The 26599-nt window shown below is 40.1% G+C and overlaps 1 protein-coding gene across 8 annotated transcripts in view; it reads right to left on the reverse strand.

Moving 5' to 3' along the window:
• Positions 1-26599, reverse strand: part of THRB (thyroid hormone receptor beta) — a 388788-nt gene that overhangs the window by 85472 nt on the left and 276717 nt on the right. For all 8 annotated transcript variants that reach the window (XM_063113671.1, XM_063113673.1, XM_063113669.1 and 5 more), the window contains exon 4: positions 5517-5777. In XM_063113671.1, the coding sequence (XP_062969741.1) occupies positions 5517-5777 (261 nt within the window). The remainder of the gene's footprint in view (positions 1-5516; positions 5778-26599) is intronic.

Genomic DNA, 26599 nt, shown 5'->3' on the forward strand with positions numbered 1-26599 from the left:
TTGCCCTTCTATTTCTGTCTGTCCTGGTTTACTTATGGGGTGCTCTTCCCTGCATTTGAAATATCAGATCCCACAGCTATCTTACAAGTGCCAGAAGCTTGTAGAGAGCCCTTCTTCCCATGCTGATTGCTAAGGCTCTCAGAGTGCTCTTGAGATATATGAATCACTGGCACTCTCAGCTGGGACTGCAGATCCTGATGCATGGTGAGCAGGGGCAGAGTGCAAAGCAGAGATGGATGGAGCAGATGCTAGGACTGGTGGAAGGGTCCAAGGTTTTTTAATCCTCCGCCGTCTAAAATACTCATTCATCTGGAGATGTCCTTGTATTTTACTTAAGGACAAAGATAGCGATCACCCACTGAAAGTAGGGATGTCTAACTTGAAGGATTATAATGCACACAATGACTTGCAATTACGACTCCAATTTTTAGAACACTTTGTTATTTTGGTAAATGAGAATTGTCCATCATTTACAATTGTCATCATTGAGTTGATTCATTTTTTTCTCTTTACAAAGAGCATGAGTTAATAATCTGCCCCTTTGCTGACATAAGATATTGTTTTAAAAATTACATTAACTTGTCTAAATCTGGGGACTGGTTTAATAAATTATGGTACATGTATAAGCAAGAATAATCTATAGCTAATAAAAGTCAGGATTCAGAAGAATACTTAATGACATGAGAAAATGTTCATGATACATGGTTAAGCATTAAAAGCTGTTCAAGTGTTATGGCTAGTATGATCCTAAGTTTGTAGAAAACAGATGTGCACAGAAAAAAAGACTATAATAGAATAAAAACTATAACAGTGTTTGTCCTTGGGGCATGGAACTACAAATGATTTGTAAAGATTATTTGTAATTAAAAAAATGTGTGGAAATTTTAATTTTTTCTACAATTAACATATAGTGCTTTTGTAATGAGAGAAAATAACTTATTAGTAAAATTATTTTGACTATTTTCTCTTACCTTCCTGGGTATCTGAGCCTCAATTTCTTTGATATTAAGCATAGAGCAGGCTTACAGAGAAATTTTTTTTTCTGATGCAACCCGAGAGGTGGGTCAGTCACTGCCTTGGTTTCATTGTTTCAGGGAGGTCCCTGATCGACATCAAGCGCAAACATCACACTACGGAGGCCTGACTGTCTGGGTTCAGCAGCTGGTTAGGTCCAGCATCTGTCTACTACCCTTCCATGTGGGATTGTGGGAGCCGGTGGCTCCCGGAGGTTAGTCAGGAGGGCATAGAAAGGGCAGTGGGAGGAAGTCTTGTAAGAGCTTTGGGGAGCATCAGGCCCCAGTTGAGACAGAAGGCTCAAGTCCTAGAGGGATGTGTTACCAAGCAGAGTAATTAAGCAGATCATCAATCTGGCAATTAAGGCAAACCAGGCCTAAAAAAAGGCCCAATCAAGAATGAAAAGGGCTCATGTGGCTCCTCAGGTGCAGTCAAGAAAGGGCAGAAAAATGCACATTCCCAGAGTGACCACTAGGTGGCAGACCCTTTCCTAGACTAAGAGATTAGGAGCATTCTCAAGCACTGCCTGATACCCAAGTATTCCGAATCACTGGGAGGGCTGGATAATACACACATTCCTGGGCCCCCTCCAGAGCTTCCAATTCAGTAGTCTGGGTGGCCTCTGAGATTCTCATTTCTAACCGGCTCCAGGTGCTGCTAGTACCACTGGCTGGTGGACCACACTTTGAGCAGCTCTGTATGTCTTCTCAGACTCTGGAAAGGAAGGAGGTAGACAAGGAGTAGGATGTGGTCCTCACAGTTCAACTGGTGACAAAAACTCCAAGGAAGTGTAGCATGGAGATAGAGGGATGGGTGTGCGTGGGTCGGGGTGGGCTGTGTAAGGAAATGGGTCACTTGCTTCTGGTTGAATAGTCTCTGGTACTAGAACAGAATTGAACTACGGGCTCTGCCACAGGTTGTGAGGGCTTCAGAGCTCTTATTCTAGTTAAATATGTTACCAATTAAGTAGGATGACCATAGCAGATAGGAGCACAGGTATTTGAAGATTAAAATAAGAGCAGTATTTGGACCAAAATGAAAAACAAATACAGTGTTAGATATGTACCAAAAATAAGTCTAAAGAAAAAAATGTTTAAGGATATTCTAAACATACATTAGTGATTCTCAAACTATTTGAAGTAAAAGACTATTTTTAAAAAATCTGTTCCATTCTGGACCAATGCATGGTTCTAATGCACAAGATTTTTACATAGCTCTAGCCATCCGTGACTGAGCAGGCAAACTTCACAACACCCACCTGGTCTGTACCCTGTTCAGTGAGATGGTTCCACTGATCATGCATTTGGATGTCAGTGGCAATGTCAAATTGCTATAAAAGTTTCTAAAGCTTACTCTCAATTTCTGTGCTTGTATCAATAGAAGTGGTAATAAACACTCTGCAGAAGGGTACTAGTCCACAAACCACACTCAGAGGCGCACCGGTCTAGCCTGGCTAGATGATCGATTTGGGATATGCGCTTAGTGCACAACTTTAAGCAGTCAATTTGTTCTTTTGGATCCTGTACCACAGACTTAACTTTTTGTATCCTTCAAAGCTATTTTGTTCTTATCATTTTCACCTGAGGTCCTTGGAATAGGGCTAGTTGGTTGTCCTTTTGGCCCTGCTGCCATTTCTTCATGCTTGGACATCAAGGACAATGTCCTGTACATAGTAAGCTCTCAGTAAACACTAATGGGTGAATGCACGGATTGTAGCCCAGGACTCAGATATCAAGCATGCTTGGGAGCTAGACAGAGAGCCAGGAAATAAATGCCCAGCATGAATGGACATCAAAATAGAACTCGTCTCATAGTGACTGGATAGAGGTAACAAACAAGCAGAACAGTAGAGAAGAATCAACTCCGTGGAGAAAAGACTGACTAATCACATTGTCTTCCCGGCCTCACTGGTGTCTCACTAAATACAGGTGTCCATTGTGAATGTGTGAAATTGTGTTTATAAGATTCTTGGGTGATGACAACGTAGGCTTCTGGTGTCATTTTCATGCTGAATCAAGGCACTGCCTCAAGTCCATGTCGAGTTGAACCCTGTGGTTACTCTGGAACCCATAGGAGAGTTTACCTTAGCTGTTTTCTTATTAATACTAGAATCTTGAGGGAGAATTGTAATTTACTAATTACATTTTCTTATTAAACAATTCTCTTTTAGCAAAAGAGAGCTGAATGAATGTGAAATGAATGACCACCTCTAACCTCCTGAAATGTCATGCCCCACCCCGTACCCACGTGCCATGCTCCCTTTGCTCCATTCCTTACCAGACACACAGCGCAGAACAAGGAATTTATGTGATTTAATGACACATCACTAATAATAACGATCATAGCAATAATGATAGCTGCTATTTAGAGAGCGCAATATGTCAGGGACTATGCTAAATGCTTAAATATATTACCTTATTTAATTCTATCCACAATTGTATGAATTTTAAATTGTGTGTTGGAAGATCTCAAGGACAGAAAATGGAGGGGCTAGGATTCTAGCCCAAATATTTCAGTCTTAAAAATTTGTGGTCTTAACCACTGTCTTAAACTTAGCATCTTGGATTCAAACAGAGACTACTTCCTCTTTCTTTTAAGGTACACCAACTAACTGCAAAGTGTAGTGTTGGGATCTCTGGGTGCTCAAGGCCAAGATTTCTCCTAAATGGCAGAGACATAGATGAATTCAATGAATGAATGAATGAATGAATATGGGTACCAATTGTGAATAAATCAAATTTAGTTTATGAGGTTCTTAGATCATGAGGTGACAGTAGAGTTTCCTGTTGGCATTTCCCTGTAACCCAAGGACTGACATGGTTTGGAGGCCAGCCCACAAAACTTGAATATACAATCTGGTCACAAATGCTAAGATTAAATCTTACTTGTATTTCAAACAAATGTGTGTACGTATGCGTGCACACACACAGAGATCCTACATCCTGACTCCACTGAAAAACCTTATTTTGGTCTTTATCTAAAAATCCCTTCTAATTCTTCAAATATCCTAAATAATAACTATGAGAGACAATTCAAACACAAACCTTTCTGAGGGAAACACATATGGTTTTGACAGAACTCAAATCAGAGCTCATAACACTATTTCCCTATTATTTTTGGATAACCTTATTTTCACCTGAAACGATCTGCACACTCAATTTCCCAGGTAAACTGGTAGTTCCAAGGAGCTTTCAAAGTGTTTTCAGAAAAGCTAAAAAAACAGCTCTTTTGCAAGAAGAATAAATATAATCATGTGTTTATGTTTAAGTTAGAACAGTTTGTAAAATCCTTCATGGCTCATATATAGGGCTCTTTACAAACTTTCATTATTATGTACTAGTATATGATTGTGATATCTTCAAACACACAGTTTAAAACTTTATCATAAGTCAAAATCCTTAAGGAAAAAACAAGAAAAAATTTTCTGGTTTTTTTTTAGAGGCTGGATAGGAGAGGGGGTGGGGGGAGAGAAAGAAGAGGATTAATGGGTACAAAGTTACAGGTAGATAGAGAGAATAAGTTCTTGGGTTCTAGGCTGACTAGAGCTAATAATATTATATTGCATAGTTCTAAATAGCTAGAAAAGAGGATGCTGGCTGTAATCACCGCAAAGAAAAGATAAATGTTCAGGGGATAGATATGTTATCTGCCCTAAGTGAATCGTTGTATAATATATGCGTGTATGGAGACAACACACTGTACCCCCCAAATATATCAATTATATTTAAAAATAAAGCTCAGAAAAATGCTAAATTGAAAAAGAATGGGAAGTTACATGAACTTGAACATTTAAAGACACAAATCGATTTAAGAAGCTAAGATTTTGGGGAGCCCTAAGACAATAATGTGATCAGCACAAAGACATCTGTCAGGGTGGAGGGGACCTGAGGTAAAGAACAGTTCAATCTAATGCAATCAGGAACTTAGGCCAGTTCGACATTTTTTTTTTTTCCTTGTGAGGTGACAACCTCCTAACACCATAATCTCTCCTTTCAGGATGATGACACAGGGATTTAATGAATAAAAGACAACAAGTTAAAACCTCTCTTTTAAGCATAAATTGTCTATTTAGGTTAAAGGTAGGCATTGACATCCCATTAGCTACTGGCATAATTGGGAAAAGAAATGTACACCCCCCCCCACACACACACTTCAAAGCAAGTAGTTACATAACTACAGCAATAACTGTTTCTACTTAGACCCCAAACAGAATTAAAGCCAAAACTAACAACCCTTCTGCTAATTAAAGAAATAAAAACGTCTTCTCCCCAAGTGTCTGAACACAACATGGAACTAAAATAAACTGCTTTTCTTTGGATCCCACTCATTTATTTATGTTTAAAAGAAGATTTGGGGATAAAGAAATCTCGTAAAAGAGTAGTTGGGGAAAACACATGGACACTCTACATTGGAAGAAATGGAGACTTAGTACACAGTTACAACAGGGTTTTCTATTTTCTTGTTGAAACGCGTAATAATGGGTCTAACAAGAATCTGGTTACCTTTACATTTCTTTTCTTCTGTTTGGAAGGTCTGGGCACTTGAGACACTCTGATCGTTCACATCGTCATGGTCCAGGTGGAATATTGAGCTAGTCCAAGTGGCCGGGATGAGATGTGAGGGCGACTGTTCATTTTTTAACGTGCTGCCCCTCTCTGAATGACTCTTCCTGTGGAGGCAGGCTTCAGACATTCCTACCAGCTTCCAGTCGTGTTCTTGGTCTGGACAGTGCTTCGGATTGTCCCAGGCTGGAAGGCCATTTTCTGGAAGGTTGAAAAACACAAGATGACGAGCTGTTGGCATTGTCAAGATTTTGCCGCGATGCAGTGTTTTGGAAGGCAAGTTGTTTCTCAGTTCCTTTGGGTGGACAGTATTCACATGCACCTCTACTTGATGGCAGTGATAAGATGGAGAATTTGTCAGCCCTGGGCATGTAGACACTGCAGTTGGGTTGCCGATTGGAGTAATCAGTGCATTACCCCCTTATTTTTAGTGCCTAGAAAGATGTTAGTTCCTATATGGCAAGGCTGTACTTTTGCCAGTTCCACTTCCACAGCAATGCCCCAAGGGCAAGTTTATACCAATTTATGTTACTGCTTAGATGACCATTTGAGGTCTTAAGGGTCAGGGCTGGCCATGGACACTTTCCAGATCCTTAGGACATAAAACATCCGGGATTCAGCCTTGTTTGACTTGGGTTTTATCACAGGCTGACCTGAGGGACACCCTGTTACTTAAGTGGGACACCCTCAAGTGGCCACTCTGAGAATGTCAACTCTGTTCTTACCACCCCTACCCCTGATGACCTAAAGAAAGAAGAGACTCGGATCTTACAAATGGAAGTTTTGTAAATGATTGCAACTTAGTAGTCCCAAATTGGCAATGAGGTCAGATGAAGGGGAGCAGACAGTGCTCTAGCTGTGGGGCAGATTAAAAGCCCTAATGATAAAATGATGAGCCCAAAATCTCTTTGGTTGGGGTACCAGGTGGTTAATTGTTATGAATGTTATATATTATATTCATTCAATTTACAGTGACTTCCTATTTAATTTATAGGCATTATAAATTCCTCTAAAAGATGAAATAATAGAATGAAACATTTCTCACACTAATCTTCCCTGGTGGCAAGTTTTACCTCCTTGAAAATCTTTACTGTATATGAACATAAAGTAGAGAGCAAAAATGAGCAAGCTAACACACATGCACACAGATACTTCAAAAAGTTCATGCAAAAACAGAATTAAAAGATAATGTGAACACACACACATATTATACACATTAAAAAAAAAGGTAATCCATCTAGTCGTCCATATTTCCAGAAATTATTAGGATACTGTTTGTCAAAAGTAGAAAAAATATAACATAAATAGAGTCCTCTTCTTAAAGTGATCATATACAGTGATTGAAAGGCTACAATTTTTATGTGAATTTTCTTTTATGCTGAAATTACCAAAAGACCATGGACACTCATATCCCCGGTGTTTAGAGAGACAAGTCCATCCCGACCTGTGTACAGCACAGAGAATTTTAAACTGCCTTTCAAACCTCTAAAATGAATTTTAAATGACTTAACACCAGAGTTAAAAATGCTTTAGGTTTTCATGAGCGTCTTCTCTAAAGCCACCAGATATCTTTGGCCAATGTTGGTTAGGATGGTTTCTCTAAAAGGGTAAACTACGCTCAATCACTTTCGGAAGTTGCAATTACTATCGTGGGTCTTCATGTTACCATGAGAAAATTCCAATAACTGTGTACACTCTATTTCCACCCCAGGAGAAGACCGTGAACATCAGCAACAATAACAAAGTAATAATCAACACATGATTTTTTTGTTAAAGTAAATGGGAAAGCTGTGGCTTGAAATTTGGCCGATAAGCAATAAGTCTCCTTTAAAAAATCGTACAACATGCTAGCTTTAGGGTGTAATGATTGATCTTATTCAGAGAAGAGCTCTGAAAACTTACTCTGTGCAAAGGGCTGTACTAGGCTTGTGTCAGGTAAGTTAAGTACTCGTGGATTCTTTCTTTTCAGATTTTATAAGGCATTATTCATTGCATGGTGAATCAAAAGGGTCTGAACTCAGCTCTTCCACTTCTCACCCCTGCCGGCTCCTGTGTAATCACAGGCAGTCATTCTCACCATCCATTAAAAGGAAAGAACGGATTGAGATCTTGGGAGATTGTATTGTATTTCAAGCTAAACACATCTATGTAGAACTCATTCAAGGACCTTTTATCCATGAGGGTTTGAGGGGGTCATGAGCTTGTTATAAAGCTACTTAATGCAAGGGTTAATTCTGGCCTAAAGAGATCCGTTTTATTTCTACAGACATGAAAAAGCTTCTCACCCATGCATGTTTCTATGGTGTCTACTTTATTTTCAGGGACTCTAATTCCTCAGTAAATTGCATCCTGTAGAGCTCAAGTTAAATAATGTTAAGTTCATTTGTAAAGCCCCTTACATTTTGATTTTTCTGCAGATATTCTTAAAATTTGGTATCAATTCCCCTGCTCCAAAAGAAATTAAGAAATACAGCCAAACTGGATAGTCACTGCTCCCTAGTGAAACAATACTTGAGTGAGAGATGCTGAAAGGGACTCCACCCCAAGGGGACATTCCCCTTCGAGGCCAGCCTATTAACACTTGCTTAGCATGTCCCTTGGGCCAGTAAGAAGGGGGTTTCTTCTAAGCAGCGGAGGCTATGTTTGGGGAGAGGCAAGGGATAGGCTATGTTTGGGGAGAGGCAAGGGATAGGATTGCCTTTTACTTTCCTAAGAAAAGCAGCTGAGATGGTTTGGGAAAAGGGCTCCTTTCAGGGGAGGCATTTACAAGCGCATAATTACTGTCTTTAATTACATTTGCAATAACAATATTCAGTTGCTTAATTGGCAGGTTTATTGGTTAGAGGCACTTACTGGGAAACCCGGAGACTGGGAAGTCCCAATTGGGTTATGGGAAAACTAACAGGGATTTATTTAAGGAGGATTTTTGATTCTTATCCTCTCAAGAACAGGGGGGCACATGCAATTTCTATTCCATTCCCAAGGAGGGATGAGACAGCCACTACACCAGGCTCCTTAAATTCTACTTATTGGGTATGCTGTTGGTGGCGAAAGCTACAAGATATCTCTATATACATATGGTTTGTAATAATGGTTTTCAGGAGTTTCCTGCTATTACTATGTCTAATGTCCATATCCTTTGGTTCCTTCAAAACTCACCCCAATGGGCTATTTCTTTTTAGGAGGATGAGATCCCAAAGGGTTAAGTCAGTGATTCTCAAACTTTGGTGTGGCTCAGAATCACCTGCCAAGCCAGACTTTCTGAAGTGGGATGGAGCCTGGGCATGCATATATCTACTAAGTTCTCAAGGTAATTCTGATACCCAACAGAGTTTGAGATCCACATGGTGAAGACAAATTTAATCTAAGAAAATAAATTATTGGCAGGTTTTGGATGAGAGTGCAGTCTCCTTCTCAGACTCAAATATTTCACATAGCCTCGAAGTAAACTTGCATTATCATTCAAAATTTCATCAATTGTTTTGGGGTGTACCGAGTGAAGCATTGTCAGATGTTAATTGGATGTTATCTTGTAAATGGCAGGTATGGATGTAAATAAGTGTTTACTTCAAAAGCCTGTTGTTCCAAGCATCATCTGGGACACAATGCATACAATAATAGAAATAATTTTTTTTTAAAAGAGAGGATTCTAGAAATAATCATATTCTGTTATTCACAAAAAAGCCTGAACCCTTTGCTCTTTAATGGATCCCAGCTAACATCTGGCTTTTAATACTTCACATTCTAGGCACCAAGACAATTAACCAATTTAATTGGCCAGTTATGATGCAAATTAATAAATAAAAAGAATCAAAGAAAATAACTAAATAATGACATGTGAACTGGTACTAAAAGAACTGGATACACATTGGTCTGCGTGTCCCAAGGGAGTTTAGACTGGAATGACTGAGTTTGCACATGATGGCCATCATTCTATGGCTTTGAATGACATGGCACTGATCGAAAGGGCTCTGTTGCAAAAGAGAAACAAACAGGAATCTCATTGACATAACAACCTACATCCTATCTCTGGACATTTCATCAAAGATGAATAGAAAATAAATTTGTCCATCAAAAAAGGGAGAATTATATTAAAATATTTAAGTACTTCAGGACACAAAAGCGAGCCGATACCTTAGAAAAGAGCTAAGGCAGAGGAAAGAGGATTACAACAAAGTGGTGAGAGGGTGAGCGGAGGAGTCTGGGATTTCACCGCGCTCATTATAAGAGTGTTTAGCTTGCATTAAAAGGCCACCAGTACAGGTACTGAAACCCCACACCATATTCTGTATTGGGGGATGTGCACATAATATGCTTTTCAACCCCAGGAAGTGTGTAGATTTATCACCGCATAGCATCAGACTGCTGGGTATGAGGTCTCTAATTTCCATTTGAATGTTTTACTTCAACCCATAAGGTTTTAGCCTTGCTGAATTTTCAGACTATGTTCATATCAACTGATTTTTATTTTTAGAGTCATGTAGGATAGAAGGAGACTAGTATGTGGTTGAGCATTTGCTATGGGACAGGTACTGGGCTAAACACTTTTCTTCCTCTTCACAAACAGCCAGAGAATACAGTTCAATGATTGACAAGGAACCTAAAATTCAGACAAGTGCTTTGACTGCTCTTTCTCACCTTTTGTACTGTTAACAGATGTGTTTCCATTGTTGGCCTTAGAGTGATGAGTAGAAATTGACCTATTCATAATTATTGCTTGATTAGTGCTTTGAGAGTTGTTTTGCAACTATACTTATGGCTTCATTCAATTTTCCCATTGCTCATTTATGTTCATATCAGGTCTCCCTGCTTTTGCTCTCAGCACCTGCAATCCATTGTCCACAAAGCAGCCAGAGGAAGCTTTTAAAAGTATAAATCAGCGTATACTTCTCTGCTGCTTAAAATCTTCTAATGACTTCCTATTAATGTTGGAATAAAGTCCTAAGGTCTTACTGTTGCCCTCCCGGCCCCCAGGATCTCTGCCCTTGCTCTCTATCCTCTAGCCACGTGTACTTCTTCTAACAGAAGTAGTTCTCTCCCACCATAGTGTCTTTGCAGAAGCTCTTTCCTATGCTTGGAGTGCCCCTTTCCAAATCCTTACATAACCAGCTCCCTATCATTGAGGTTTCAGAGAGCTTTCCTGAAGCTCTCCAACCCTTTTCTATATATCATCTTATATTCTTCATAATACTTATCACCAACTGGTACTTTCATGTCTGTCCTCACTAAAAATGCAAGCACCATGGGAACAGGGACCAGCACTGTTGTGGTCATTACTGTGTCTCTAGCACTTGGAAAAGAACCTTATACACAGTAAATGTTTGACAAATTTGTATGGGGCTGGGATGTGGATAGAATTATTATCCCCACTTTACATATGTGGAGACTGAGTTTAGAAAGTGATATAAATGTACATAATGAACTTGGACTTTAACCCAGGTCTTTTGACTCTAAAACCTGACCTTCTGTCGTTAAAGTTGCTTCTAGTTGCCAAAGATGATAAGCTTTGATCTAGTCTAGAAGCCTTTTGAAAAAAATGGCTCATCCCTTACATTACTTGGTAGCCTCATAAGAGGTGGTCATTAGAGAGGCAAGAAAAAAGGGTTGCTTCTGGAAGTTTGAATATGTGGATTTTCTGTAAAATGGGAATATACTATTGTTTTGATGATTAAATAGGTTAATATATAAAAGGTGGAATAGTGTCTGGCACATTGAAAGTATCATTTATGCATGCATATTACCTCTCTTTCTCTTGCACCATCCTTCAACCTTATCTCTAAACGTGATTCTTAAAGAGAATCCGGGTAAGAAAGGAGTTGATAAATGACTTCACACCACTGTGTTAATGGCTGAGAATAAGGGATGAGTCACCTCCAGCAGAAGCTGTGTTTTAAAGAGGATACCTGGAACGTGTTGGGCCACGGACCAGAGAATGAATCTCTAAAATTAGATTCCTAGCTGCTGCAAGGGAGGTGGGAGAGGATTTTGGTGAAGTGTGCATTTTCTATCAGGCTGGCCTGGCCATCATCATACCTGGCTTGATTAGGTTGGTGGCTCTAATCACATAATAATGAAGACACAGGTTTCATCCTTACTTAGCCTCAAGGCCTAGCTCACCATTTAAGCTTTTATGAAGCAATCCGTCCACCCTCCAAACTTCCACAAATCTCCTCTCCTCCATGTGCTACCTTCTATCCTGTGATATGACCATTTACATACATGTAAATAATTTCCCTTTTGTTATTGTTGTAACACTCACGGTGCCTAGCACAATGTCCTAATTAATACTTATTGTCCCCTTGTAATCCAGTGACTTTGGAAAAAAGAAAATGATTTCCTAGGCACAGACTGCATACCTATTTTCTTATCCAAAAGCCACTGGTCCATCACAAGGAGGACTAATCACTAAGAGCAATTCAATGCAGATTTTCTACTCTCAATAGTATTATCCTCCCAGAACTGCTAGTGAAAATGAACACTGTTTTGGTTTTCAGAGACAGGATAGTATAGTGGGTAAGAATACGGGCTCTGCTAGTCAAGGTTTAAATTCTGGCTTTGCCATATATCAGCTGTGATTTTCGGCAAATTGCTCTCTCTCTTTGGATCTCTCTCCCGAATGTCTGAAATATATATCTATGTCTCTTCTGTAAGGCAAGGACTTACCATGTTCTCCTTGTTTTATGTCAATGGTACACACACTTTTCTACCCCTTTATGGTCTCTAATCAATTTATCCATCTCTCCATCCCCACAGCTCTAAGCACAATGCCTTAACATGACAGGACTTCAATAAATATTCTTTGGAAATAACTGCACATAATAAAGACAAATCAAAACACCCCTAAAGCTGAACAGAGCACATACAGTCTTTTATTTATCTAGGAATTTCTATTCATTGAGCAATAATGTGCTCCATGCAAGACAGGGTCAGCAACAATTGGTGAGCATCAAAGGCCTGTAACCAAAGAGTCTCAGCCATGAACAGACACCACGGTGCAGCCTAGACACGCTCTGTGAACAGAGGACAGAAGGGCAGCTGATGACTCCATTCTGTCTTGTTCCAAGACTGGGCAAACTGACAGTTTTTACTTTGGCATTTGTATCATGAACACTCTGCCTACCCCCAGGGTTAGCTCATTGTTTGTTGCCCAGACCTATGTCTGGTGAGGAGCCCACAAAGAACTGCAGTATATACTGCTGGTGCCAACGCTGTCTTTCCTGAAGCCCTGACTAAGTCCCGTTAGTCTATGAACATCAGCGACAGGGCGGGCCGGTCACCAGAGGGCAGGCTGCCGGCTTGTGTTTCCCAGTGTCTCTGGATCTGCCTTGGGTGGCTCTGCCTCGCCTGGAGTCTTCCACAGTAGCCTGAAGCTGCAGTGGCTGGAGTGTCATTTGTGAAGGGCTGTGCAGGGCTGGTGCTTCCCCAGTTGATGCCATGAGATGTGGACATTTGTAATATCTGGGCAAGAGAGAGGAGACTTCTGCACAACAGAGAAAGCTCAATATGTTAGCTATTTTTAAAGGCAACTCACCATTATTACTTTTGAGAATTGTGATGGAAGGTGACATGACCTTGCTGAGTGTCATTAGTGAAAGGGAAGGGGGTGTGAAAATACTTCACAGTGTTGCTGTGACAGTTATATGAACCAAGCTGCATACGAGGTCCAGCATTGAGCAGAAATGCGGGAAGTGCTCAGTGTCCCCTTCCTTTTTTACTGCTCATGGAGATCAAATGTGCAGTTCTCGACTGGTAGGAAGGAACTGGTGGGGTCCACTCTATGCTCCCCCTTTTTCTCGACTTACAGGAACATTCTGAATGCTTCCAGCTCAGTTTTGGTCCTATCCGCACAGCCTCCCCTTACTTTCCAGTCTGTGGTGAATTCCTCTTTCTTTGAAGAACATTTGCTATTTATTCTAATAATGTGCCATCTTGCATCATTTATGAGATCTTACTGGTGTATGTTAGTATTCCCAATATAAAGTGTTGGATAGCTTTTGAAATTGTGACCAGATACTACTTTGGTATTTTCTACAATGTAAGCCTGTAAAGTGGAGTGGGATATTTTGGTCATTGTAAAATGCATGGGGCATGGGTCACACTCGGGGGTGTGGGACCTTCTAGGCCACTGGCTTTTAAAGGAATTGGGGTGGAGAGGATGAGAAAGGAAGGAAAGTATGTTTATTATTGTGCTCAAGGTTCTCTACATGTATCATCATCATCATGTTAATAACAGCTAAAATTTACTGAGCACTTACTATACTCCAGGCTACTAGACTAGGCACCATAAATAAAAATTACTATGAACTGAGTACCTGCTGTGTGCTGGAGAGCATCCTAAGCCCTTGTCATACATTATCTTATCTAACACGCATAACTATACCAAGAAATAGGTATTTTACCCAATGAGGAAACCAGGGTGGGGGGAAGTTAACCGATTCCTGTGTTTTTATTTAGATGTGTTGCGATGTACTGCAATGTCTAGCATGGGGCCTGGTGCATTAATGAATGCTCAATGCCTTGAATGGAACTGAATTAAACTTGGCAGTTCACATCTGCCTCCCTCTCCTCTCTCTTCTCCCTCTCCAGTGGGAAATAGGAGTTGGTGAGAAAATCCTTCTTCCGTTTGGGCTTGTTCTGTCTTCCTGCCACTCAGCTAAGTGCCTTTTCTCATTATCTGCCCTGGTCCTCATACTGTTTTCCCCAAACCTCTCTTCCTCTGCTTTTCCTCTTTCCAAGTGCTAAGTGTCTGTGGCTATTTCAAGATCTAGAGCAGAGGTCTCCAAAGAAAGATGACACTGGGGTTTGGGAAGAAAATAATAAACATTTACCTATTGAAATTTTAAAAAGAAATTAAGCTTTATTAATATTGTATTTATGCCTATGTAAAATGAATGAATTGAATACGAGGGTGGGGAGGGAGGGTTATGTGATCAAACATTCAATCAGCATGCACTGATCTCAAGAAAAACTTTGCTGCTTCTCTCCTGAGACTTTTTCAATGAGGGTCTGCTGAGGCCCTTGGTCAGCCTTTGTCCAGTTACATGAAATGTGCCCTCAGAAATATCTTCTTGTAGGCAAAATCTTGCAAAATTAGCCTCTTTGTTCAGGTAGGCTGCCTTCCATTGCTATATGGTTTTGTCTTTCTTTCACTAAGCACCTGCCTATTAATTTTCCCTCTTGTTGAGACTGGACTTCTTTGTCCCTGTGTGCAAGTGAATTTAAGTTTGCTATCACAGAGGGTTTCTCTTATTTCATTGGCAGGGACTCTCAGTCCATTAAGAGGGTGAGATTTGGGAGCTGCTAAGAGACAAATCTTTTCCTTATCTGGCTGCTCCCCCTTCTCTGGTTTTCTTGTATATTCCATTAGGCAATCACTATCCTAATGGAAAACAATCATCATGGCTATAGAAACCACAACTAATTATTCTGAAAGCAGAAGCTACAATGATACTCTTTTGATAATAAGTAAAAAACATTACAATTTGTAAAAAGTGTGTGTTTAGAACATTTTAATGGGATGCACATTAATCTATTTTAAAGTGTAGCCTGAAACAGAGTTAAAAACAAAATAACAAAGCAATGTGTGTTCAAAGACCATGGTAGACACTCTACTTGGCAGCCTGCAAACACGCCAGGGACCAATGTCTTATTTAACCACATATGAACTAACTGCTGGGACACTGATCAGAGGCCCCGAAGACTGGGAGAGTACTTTCCGGAGGACGCAATGGAATCCTCCCCTTAGAAACGACATTTTGGTTTTCCATAATTCATACCGGATTTAATCAGAGAATCCTCAGGTTGGATGACTCAAACTTGGAGGTAATTACTGTAAAGGCCACAGAGATTCCATTTAGGATATTAGACAAGCTACAGCTGTTGCAAAAACATTCATATTAAAGAGCCACGAATGCACATAAAAAGGAACAGATGTTTACTGCCAGGATTAGATTTCTCCTGTGTGAAAGATCAGAGCATAATGTTTATTCTTGTTGCCAATCTGAACCCACATTTTTGAAAAAACATGAGGTAGTGTGTAAGACTGGCCCTATCCTGTGTTCCTAAATGTGAAATACCTCTTCCCAAAGTAGGAAATACATGTGAATCTTTTCTAACTTTGGAAACTAGAACTGGGGTATAATTTGTGGATAAAGAACAAACTTTGAGATTTAAAATTTCTCAGATAAAAGATAAAATGTGACTAGTGTAATCAGACCTATTTTATACATCACACTGTAAGAGACTCATTACTTGGCAGCAAAATACACATATTCTTTCAATAAATTACACTCAGAGATGAACAAAACAAACAAAAATATATGTTGGTGTTAATAGTATAACTAAGTCTATAAGTTGCTCTTCCTTGCGGTTTACATAGAGTCTCACTATAATTTTCCTCTTTTTTTTTGGTGAAAAAAAACTAGGATCAAGATCAATGCAGATATTCATTTAGAGAAGAAACATTTCAATCTGGAAAAGTTTTTTGTTGTTCAGGAATAGAAGCACTGTCAAATTATGCACATCTACCTTATTCTTGGTTATGAAGGTGGGTGAGGCTTAGCAGGGGAGGACTCTTTGATGATAGGTGCTTTGGGGATGTCTTCAGGTCCTCAGAATACTATCAAGTACATCAGAAACAGATTTCATTAAGTGGGCCCTGGTGGTACGACACAGTTACCTGAAGGATATATGTTATGTTCCCCTAGCAGGGTCTAGTTAGCACCTGTACCTCACAGGTACTGTCCCAACAGTGTAAATAAAGAAGTAAGTTTTCTACCTGCCTGTCTTGTGGAAGATAATTTAATACTGCAGATGGGTCAAATTGCTTGGTGCAATCTGTTCTCTGATGTTTTTATAGCCTGGGAAAATCAAGAGAAGTAGGTGGGATCTCTACTGTCTTTTTTACACTTAAAAAAACCACCACTTTTCAATTACTTAAAATAGAGTTGGTGAGGCTGGGCTGGAGAGGGGGTCTGGCAATGAGTTCCTGCAGACCTGCCCCTCTCCAACCTGGGGTCAGGGATGCCCCCATGTCCCCTCCATCCTCAAATAGCTTGTGACTATCTAAGGCCTTGCTACTCAAAGTGTAGTCCAAGGACCCGCACCATCAGCATCACATGGGAGTTTGTCACAAATGTGGGGTTTCTGGTCCCAGAACTGGTGAATCACAGTCTGCATTTTAACCATATCCCCATGTGACTCACATGCACACTGCTGTTGGAGTTGCTCTGTTCAAGGGATACAGTTTCCATACGAAGTAGACAGAATTTGTTAAATGTGTAATTACTCAATTTTAACTTTGATGGGATTTAATATATACTGTACAGTGATAAGATCCATGATTTTCCTACTCAGGAATCAGAGGGGAAAGTAGTATTTGATGGACTGTAGGTTAGAGAATTATACACCAGAAATTAAAAGGGAGTGCATTTAATGTCTTTTTTCTCCTAATGGTTAGTTGGTAAATTTGGTTCATATAATGAAAAATACCCCAAAACCAAGATTTCTGATTATAATTTCATCCTTTTTGTAGGTTTTCCTCTCTAGTGACATCCAACAAAATAATAAAAGCAATAGGTAACATTTTGTATATGCTTACTGTATGTCAGGCACCCACTCCCAGCATTTCCACTTAATCTCCACAATATCTCTATGAGGTAGAAATATTAGCCTTGTTTTTTTATGAGAAACTGGGGCACAGAGAGGTTAAACAACGTGCTCAAGGTCACACAGTGGATAAATGACAAAGTCAGGATCCAAACTCAAGTGGGTCTAGCTGACCTACAGCTCTAGTTCTTTATGGGAAGTTAACACTGAATTACTTAGACGATCTTCACAGGCAAAAGGACTAAATTCCATGAACTAAAATATGTAGTTAGAAGTTTGAAATAAAGAAAATAAGGCTCATAGAGGTCACATTCTTTCTCAAAGTCACCCAGATTGGGGAAGAGCTGGGATGGGTCTTCTGATTCTTTGTCCCATGATCTTTTAGTTGAAAACATTTTTTTTTTTTTTTGGTATACAATGAGGATTTATTGCTTAATCTCAATGCTGTTTCAAATTCTGAATTTTCACTCTATACCTCAAACACTGAGAGCTCTTTTTCTAATTAAAACTTCTTTTTCTTCCAGTAAATTTACCAAACAAGAGACAGCTGTGTGAGGAGGAATTCTATTTCCCACACTGGCTGCCAGTGATGATTTTTAAAAAGGTTTGTGTTTATGGTGGGATCTGTCTCCACGTGGCCAAAAACTTAGAAGACAGAAGCAAATAAAACAACCAAGGTAATGAAGAATTGACTTGTTTCTTGGCTGCCCATCTGGCCACCAAATAATTTAGAACTGACAAAAGAATAATTTCATTTTGAGTTTATGGTACTGAGAGCTAATCCTTATAGAGGACCTTCTTTGTGTCAGGCGTGGTGTGTGCTGTGTTTTATTGACTCACTACAACAACGCTGTGGATGAGATGCTGTCATTAGCTCCAATTTACAGATGAGAAAACCTTGCTCAAGAGAGCTCAAGATTTTGCCAGAGTTACAGATGGTACAGTGGAAGCTGCTTTCATAACCCCTAGGCTACATTCCACAGGGGAACAATTGCAGCCCAGAGAAGCATTTGCCACAGTCGCAAAGCTAGTTAAGGGACAATGCTGTTTCTGGAATCTTCCTTAAGATGGGTGAACCGGCCTGATGGCAAATGAAAACTCTTGTAATGATGATGGGCTCTCTCTTAGCATGAGTATCTCTTTGAGAGAGGTTCATCTATTTCCTCAGGAAACAGCACGCCAGGAAGCAAAGTCTGTCTTCAAAAAGAATGGAGTCAAAGGTCGTATTTCTTTAGAAATTTATTAAGGACTTTATGTCCAAATGAATAGGTTTGTCTGATTTAATACTCATGGAGCGTAAGTGTCTGAGAAGATTGATGCTTGAAAGGCATGGCTTTGGGGAAAAAAGTCATATAGCTTAAGATACAAACATTTCCAGCTTTACAAAGGTCTGGACTGAGATAGTTTCTGACCAAATAGTAATGAAGAGAAAAAAACAATATTGTGCTGTTGCAATTATCCAGTTTGTTCTGGTACATGTCCATAGATGACAGCTTCTGCAGGGGGAACCGAATCACGGAAATGGCAGTGCCAAAGTGCTCTCCAGCCCAACTGTAGCATGTTTCTCTTGTGTGTTTTCATTGTTATGTTTATTTAGGACACTGGCGAGTTAAGTGGAAGGTATTGCAAGATGATCCAAACTTGCTAAGCAGAATGTGCAGTTTACCTCCTGGGAGGCCCCATCTGTAACCACCTCAATGCTAAGGATACATTTGTTGGAAAAATGAGAAAATGGGGAAGGAAGAAAGAAACTGCCAAGGCAAAGAAGCCACTCTGGAAGAAAAATCCCATTCCTGCATGTTACCTCCATATGAGGATTATTTGGTAGATCCATATATTGGCTCAAAAAGAGGCCCAGAGATCAAAGTTACTATAAATGCTTGTGGCACTACCCCAGGCTGGCAGTCTTCTTCACCCAGGTTTGTTTTTTTTTTTTGCCTTTCTGAGGACAGTTGGCAATGTCTAGAGATGTTTTTGGTGGTCACAATTTATGGTATGTGTGTGTGCTACTGGCATCTAGTGGGCAGAGGCCACGGATATTGCTAAACATCTAACAATGCACAAGAGAGCTCCCTGCAACAAAGAATTATCTGTCCCAAAATGTCAATAGTGCCCAGGTTGAGGCATCTTGCCTTAGGCAAAACTGTGAGGTGAGTGAGTGTCTCATGGTTCTGATTCTCTGACCCTGGGCTACCTGGCCCTAGAGTTCCTCATGTATATCTGCTATCCTCTCCTCCCCACCAATCAGTGTGACTGATTCCAGAATTAATACACACTAAGGTATGAATGACCGATAGGTTCTGTGCTAGGAGGAACACCTGTATTTTAAGCAACTCACTAATTTAACCTACAATCAGCTCCAATCAATAAAACTTTTAGTGAAGGTGCCATAATAATATGGACACATTTTTGGTAGATGGGAAAGATGGTGAAATTTTTAGTCATAATATATACATAAGTACATCTCTGATGTGGTGCTCATGGAATATAACCATGAGTACTTTTTTCTTACAAGCAATGATTTGTACTTGGTATTGATCACAATTGCTTTCCAGCAAGGGAAGAAACACTAAACAAAACTTCCTTTGCCCTCAACAAACCTTATTTTCACTTCCCTTCATTGCTAATACTGACTTGTAGGTTGTGATATGATAGAACCTGTTTGTTAGGTATTTGAAATGTCCTATCACCATAAATCCCAGGCCGTCTTCTCTCAGGACTGCTGTGGACCAGTATTTGGATGGCATGCTGTGTGGGTTTTCATCTTAAGCAAGCAAAACAGACACAGCTTGAACAAAATAATGAGCAGCAGGGATGAGCTGCAGAGTCATTTCTTCTCATTTTAAGGTTTAGCAACGGAAGGTTTTGCTTTCTTTATGCTAGCTTATGATGTGCCAAACCAGTGATCCTACCTTGACTAACCCACTCTGGGGTGACCTCATGAATCACTCGACCTCCTTCTTCAGCTCTCCAGACTCTGTTTTTCTGACCATCAGCTAGGGACATGTATGGTAAATTGACATGCAGCTGTATTCCATGTCCAGTTTCAAAGGCAAACAGAGAAGAGTGGGGCTGAAAGGGGCTTTAGTTCCACGCCAGCTCAACCACCTCATTTACAGAAATGGAAACTGAGGTCCAAGAAGCTGGCACAGTTTGATCCAGGCCACTTGGACAGTTACAAGCAAAATAGGCCTTGAGCCCCCCAAAGGTGTGCTGATTCCCATTACGATGTTCCATCAGCAGACTCCATGTAATATAAGGAGAGCTGACACACAGTCTGGGGTGACAATGGGGTGAAACTGGGTCACATCCAGAGGAAGCAACTTCCTTGTTTGCAGAACTAGCTGCTCCTATCTTCTAATTTGTACTCAGGATTAAGGCAGCGGCTGACTATTTAGGACCAAACAATGTTGGGCTGAATCATTCAGATGATTCTTTGTGCCAAGATAACTGGTAGACTTTCCAAAGCAGTGTGGCCCTGGGGAGTGGCAGACAGTGGCTTTCTCTAAGAGAAGTGGGCAACCCTGGCAATGTGGTGTGACATAAACAATGGGAGTGGAGGACAGCAGTGAAAAGCTATCAGGTGCCAAGCAGGTCAGATCCTTAGATGGCAAGATTTCTTGGCGGTGGAGGGAGCGTGGGGAGAGAAGAGCAAGCGTGAGCTGATTAGAAAGTGCATTTGGTGAAATTATCACTGGACTGGGCCAAGCTGTCCTAGGTCCAAGAGCCCCATACTCTAGCCAATGTAAGTTTTGTCCTCTTGGCCAGGGGATGTGGAGATCAAAGGCCTTTATTTAACTGATTTGTGGCACATGGAAAATTCTTGTGAAGGGTTGTGGCTTCACAGGGTCAGGAAGCAAAGCACATTCTTAATCTTAGAAATTTGGAATCTTATCCAGGCCTCTATATTAAACATGCTATGGACTGTGTGCTTTCAAAAGAGAGGAAAACTACCATGGGCATAACTCTAGCATGTTTGAAGCTGTCTCTGCTCCCTTGAGCTTTCCTGGTGGGCTGGTGCATCTGCCTGCAAATACCATGGTGGTGGGGGGCATTGCCATGGTGGCATCTATCGTGTATTATTTGAGGCTCACTACATTCCAGCTGAGATGTTAAGCACATTCCATTAAATTCTTTTGACCCTCATGCTAATACTGAGATAAATAATGATCATCTCCATTCCACAGGTGAAGAAACTGAGTATTAAGAAAGGGAAAGCAACTTGCCCAGCGTCACAGCTGAAGAGGTAGTGGCCCCTAGGTGGACTGGACCACAGGCTGGTGCCCTTAGCCCTCCTATTGTGGTAAGGCATCACTAATGCAGATACAGTTTGGGGCATAAAAAGTGGCTGGTGCAGAGCTAGCTGGAGTCAAGATGGTATATATTCTCTTGCCCCCCCATCCTATTCTGCATTTAAGATAAAAAGATAAGAGAGGAATAAAGAGAAATAAAATAGAGCTTCATGGAAAGAATGAAGCAAGAGATTAAACAATAGGCAGGCTATCAAACAAAACAAATATAAAGGTTCTCCATCCTATGTGGAAATCATAGGAAGCAATAGAACCAGAGATCTGAGACAAGAAGGAGTCAAGGAGGGTTGGAGGGGAGGGTTTTCCCAGGCAGGGTCGTTGGAGCCAGAAGACTGAGGTGGCATTGGTGTCTGGGACGCAGCCATATTGCCATCTTCCTTCTCTTGGGGACCTTGCATGCTCTTCTTGACCTGTTGGCAAGCAGGAGGGGCCACTGCAGCCTCACTGCCCTTCTGGACCATCAAAAGCCACTACCCACTTCTTCTTCTTCTTCTTCTTTTTTTTTTTTTGTGGCCGGCTGCACTGCGCGCAGCCAGTGAGTGCACTGGCCATCCCTATATAGGATCTGAACCCGGGGACGGGGTCGGCCCCACTCCCCACTTCTGAAGACCCTCATCTTCTGATTTGTAAAGGAGGCTGAGCAATGTAAAGGCCACCTGCTTTGAAGAGACCTCCACTTTGGTGTTCCTCTGTTTACACTTGTTGGGACTGAATAAGTATATGTAGTTCAGATCATTATGTTTTAAGCCCCCTTGAAACTTAAACATGCTTCATAGACATAAATAAACATTCTCACCCTGTCAATTCAATTTCAAGCAACAGGAACAATTGAAACATTTTCCACTTGACCTAACTATCTTACAGATACATCATTACTCACTAGTTTATTCTATCTGGAATTTCTAGGGATAAACCTATCTTTGTAGCTTAGCTGCATAGGGCCAGAAAGAAAAAAACTCCTATCCAATTTGGAGAGTCAGCAGTGAAGGGTAGTATGGGGAAGCAAGAGCACTAACATTTATTGAATGCCTGCTCTTAGCAATGACTGTACACACATCATTTATTGATCTAGGCTCTATGCCTTTCAAAAAAAATCTTTGCTGTTTTCCCACAGTGTACCATAGGACTTGACACATAAGAGGCTCTCAATAAATGTTTAGTGAGAGTTTTAATTAGATTCTCAGCACAGTTCTAGGATGCTTTCTGCCCTATTTTACAATAAGGAAATTGAGACTCTGAGAGCTTTAAGCAACTTGCTCAAAGTCACAAAGTTAATAAGTGGAAAACTGGAGATTTGAAAGCAAGGACACACGTTCCAAAGTCTGTGTTCTTTTCACGACACTAATGCCAACCCGAGAAGCAACTAAAAAGGTGGGCAACATAGACCATCCTAGGCTTGTTTAGAGATGCTGATACTACGTGGAGGTGGGTCAGAGAACTGGAACAGACACTTTTTAAACAAAAAATGACCTCAATATATAGACCAAGCCCTTCCTGAACTCACCTCCATAAATTTATCATGCATTTATGTAGCCCTTTGTGACAGAGACTCATCACAAAATCTGTGCACTCCCTCCTTCCTGGGCACACAGCTGGACTGCAGGTCCTAGCCTCCCTTGCAGTGATACAAGGTCATGTGACTGAGGTCTAGCCAGCAGGATGAAGGAAAGCATTGGGCACCACTGCCAGGCCTGGCCTGTAAAACACCTCCCATATGTCTTCCTTCATTTTCTCTGTCCCTCTTTCTGTTGAATGGAGAAAATTCTGAAGTCTTAGAAGTAGACGGGATGTAAGAAGGAAGGAGCCTGAGTCCCAAAATGACCTTGACAAACATCACCTGTCAACCAAGAACATGTGGAACTAGACTTAACATGACTTAGAAATAAAATTTCTGTTGTATGAAGTCACTGAGACTTTGGGTTTTACCTATTGAAGCAGAGAGCATTAGTTTACTAATAGATACTTTATGATTCCAAATAGCTTTCCTAGCTGTTATATCATTAAATATTTTACAAATCCAATCAGAGTCAATGGAAGATAAAGGAGTGAGTCATGAAGAATCATCTATGAGAACAACCAAAACATCTGTGTGGTGCATGGCTGTGTGGCCATGCACATTACTTTAAATTCATGGGTGTAGTTTCTCCACCTGTAATTTCAGAGTGTTGGACTAGATGGTCTCTAAGATTCCTTCCAGATCTAAACTTTTATAAGTATTCTCAGATGTTAAAAATATGTATTGATGTGTTCAGAAACTGTGATCTCTTGACTGTGAGCTCCTCAAAGGTCAGGACTACTTCTCAGTCATGTTTACATGCCTAGGATCCAATATCTTAGAAGCTCAAAAAAAAAATGTTAAATTTAATTAGAATTTTCTGTTGAAAAACTCAAAGAATTTACTAATGTTCTGATTTATGCCAGTAATTTCTTGATCTAATTTAGAGCTCAGTCCAATGATGGAAATTCTCATGAATATTTTCATTATGCATTACTGAGTATGATAGGCCATTTAAAATTCATTTACATTGGCTTAATCTTTGAAGAATGATTTTATAATAATGCTAAAAGACCTTTTTGATTAAAGATAATGCCAGCAGTAATTGGTATTCTGATGGCTTCATTTATAGTTCTATTTAGCTAAGTAATATAGGAGTATAATTCCTACTTAGATTTTAGAAAATTGAGTACAAGGATATTCAGAATTTCCTCATTCAAATGGCTCTTAACTTGAGGTCCATAGAAGCAGTATCGGGGGAAACTATGAGCAATTTAAAAAGCGTGAAAAGGCCCAAACGAAATTATACGATAATATGAGGCAGCCTGCGTCACTTTCATGAAAAATCTTGTGCCTTCTGGTTTTTGAAAATGACACAGGAATTTTTCTATATATCTGTGTAGTGTGGGAACATTGGTCATCTCATCACACTCATCACAAATATCAGATTAGTAACTGAATGTCTTTACTAAAAACGGGTCAATGAATTCTATTACTCATTAAATGCAGTTTGGCAGGTAACATGTTTGAAAGCGCAGGGTTCAAGGGAGCTCTGTGTATGGGAAATAACAAGAGGGTCTCGGCAGAAAAATGCCGGGAACCACAGTTTGACAGTGCAAGTAAAATGAAATCTAATTATGGAAAACTGGTGCTTTTTAAAACTTTGTTTTTGGTGGCTGGCCGGTAAGGGGATCTAAACCCTTGGCTCTTACCAACTGAGCTAAATGGCCAGCCCCTTAAAACTTTTTATTGGCAATAGCAGAGAGATATGTATCCCCTCCCATTTTCTGCTGTCACTTCTCACATGGCCACATGACATCCTGGGAGTGATGAGCATCCAGCAAAACACTGTGTCGTACGGTCCTTTTGCCTTGGGTGGCATAGAAACTGATACCTATTGAAAAATGAAATAAATAATAATAGCAAATGTTTTAAGATGCTTATTTTATCAGGGATTGCAGAAAGGAAGTGATTGTGTTAAAAATTATCTACTTCCTTTTGTATAAATTGTTTGCTTCAAATTTTATGCTTAGATTACTTCTTCATTAAAAATATCTTTCTATAAAAATAATATAGAGTAACAAAGGCATTTCTTTCCTTTCTCCTATTTTTTATGAAAAAGGCAAACCGTATAGCAAATTCTTTGAGAAATGCTAACTAGGGTGCTAAATTTGAAAGTGACACTAAAGAGAACACATGAATTATGAGAATGAGCTAAGCAAAACTGTAAAAATGTAAGCTTACCTGCAAAAATATCTTTTTAAAAAATACACTAATTTTCATCTGTTTTTTCCCATTGTTGTACAGTAATTATATTGATCATTTTCTTACAATTAAGTTAACATTTAGTGAGTACCTACTATGTACCAGGTACTCCCTCAAAATGGCTATTTTGTATGACACCCCAATGTTCCAGCTTCTGTCTTAAGTAATTTATATAAATCTTACATCCTCACCATAGTCCTTTAAGAAAATTTTTGCATTTTCAGCAGTGGGATTTTTAAAAGCTCCCTAAGTGAGTCAAACGTGTAGTCCAGGCTGAGTACCATAAGCCAGGGGTCATGCTCGCCAGAGAGTAACATTTTCTTGAGGCCCAAACGTGGAAGTCATTTAATTTATTTAAAAAAAAAAAATCTTCCGTAACCAAAAGCACCACACAAAAACTACCCAGTAGAGCAGCATGAAATAGCCTGTTCCACACCTATTGAATCATTTACTAATAATCTGTGGGACAAAGCAATAAATTTCCTCATGACTGCTCCATTTTTTCAGTGAAAAATGCTGTCCTTGGAGCGCATTCCTGAAGGACTTTTTGACCATTTGAACAGGAGAGGTTGCTACTCTGATGGGCCATTAGATAAAGTGGAGATGCTGATGTCCACTGGCCAAATGCACAGTTTTAGGAAATGTGGGTCTGTCATTCACAGGTGAAAGTAACAACATACACCCACATAGTCAATGAGAGTAAATCATCATTAATTACATTTCAATTTGTCACACTTCGCCCAGTTAGGCCTAGATTGAATGATGACATCTTAGATGTTCTTTCTGGGTACTCAGATGCACAAATGAATATTTTTCCGAAACACGTCGAATGGGGGAAAAACTCTCTAGATCAGTGGTTCTCAAACTTCTGTGTGTGTCAGAATCACCTGGAGAGTGAATTAGGCACCTGGAAGCCCAGGCACTTGTCACTAGGTGAAATGGTAGGATAGAGCCCTTTCGTTTGTTTTGTTTTGTTTTACCAAGTTTCCCAGTGGTTCTGACACCCAACACCAAGTTTGAGAACAACTGTTCTTATCTCAACACTTAAAGCACATTAGAATCACCTGGGGAGTTAAAAATCAAAGATGCCAGAGGTTCCACCATAGACCAAGTAGACTAAGATCTCTAGTGGTGGGGCACAGGCACTGATATTTTTTAACGGCTCCCCAGGTGACTGTAATGGGCAGCCAGGGTTGAGAACCACTGTGTTCAGATCATGGTTCTCAGACTGGGTTGTACGTTAGAATCGCTTAAGAATTTTAAAAGAATATTGGATCTTAGGTCTCCACCTAGAGATTCTGATATAACTGGTCTGGAATGGCATGGGCGTCAGAATTTTAAAAAGC

This window comes from Cynocephalus volans, chromosome 11, assembly GCF_027409185.1.
Source record: "Cynocephalus volans isolate mCynVol1 chromosome 11, mCynVol1.pri, whole genome shotgun sequence".
NCBI lineage: Eukaryota > Metazoa > Chordata > Mammalia > Dermoptera > Cynocephalidae > Cynocephalus > Cynocephalus volans.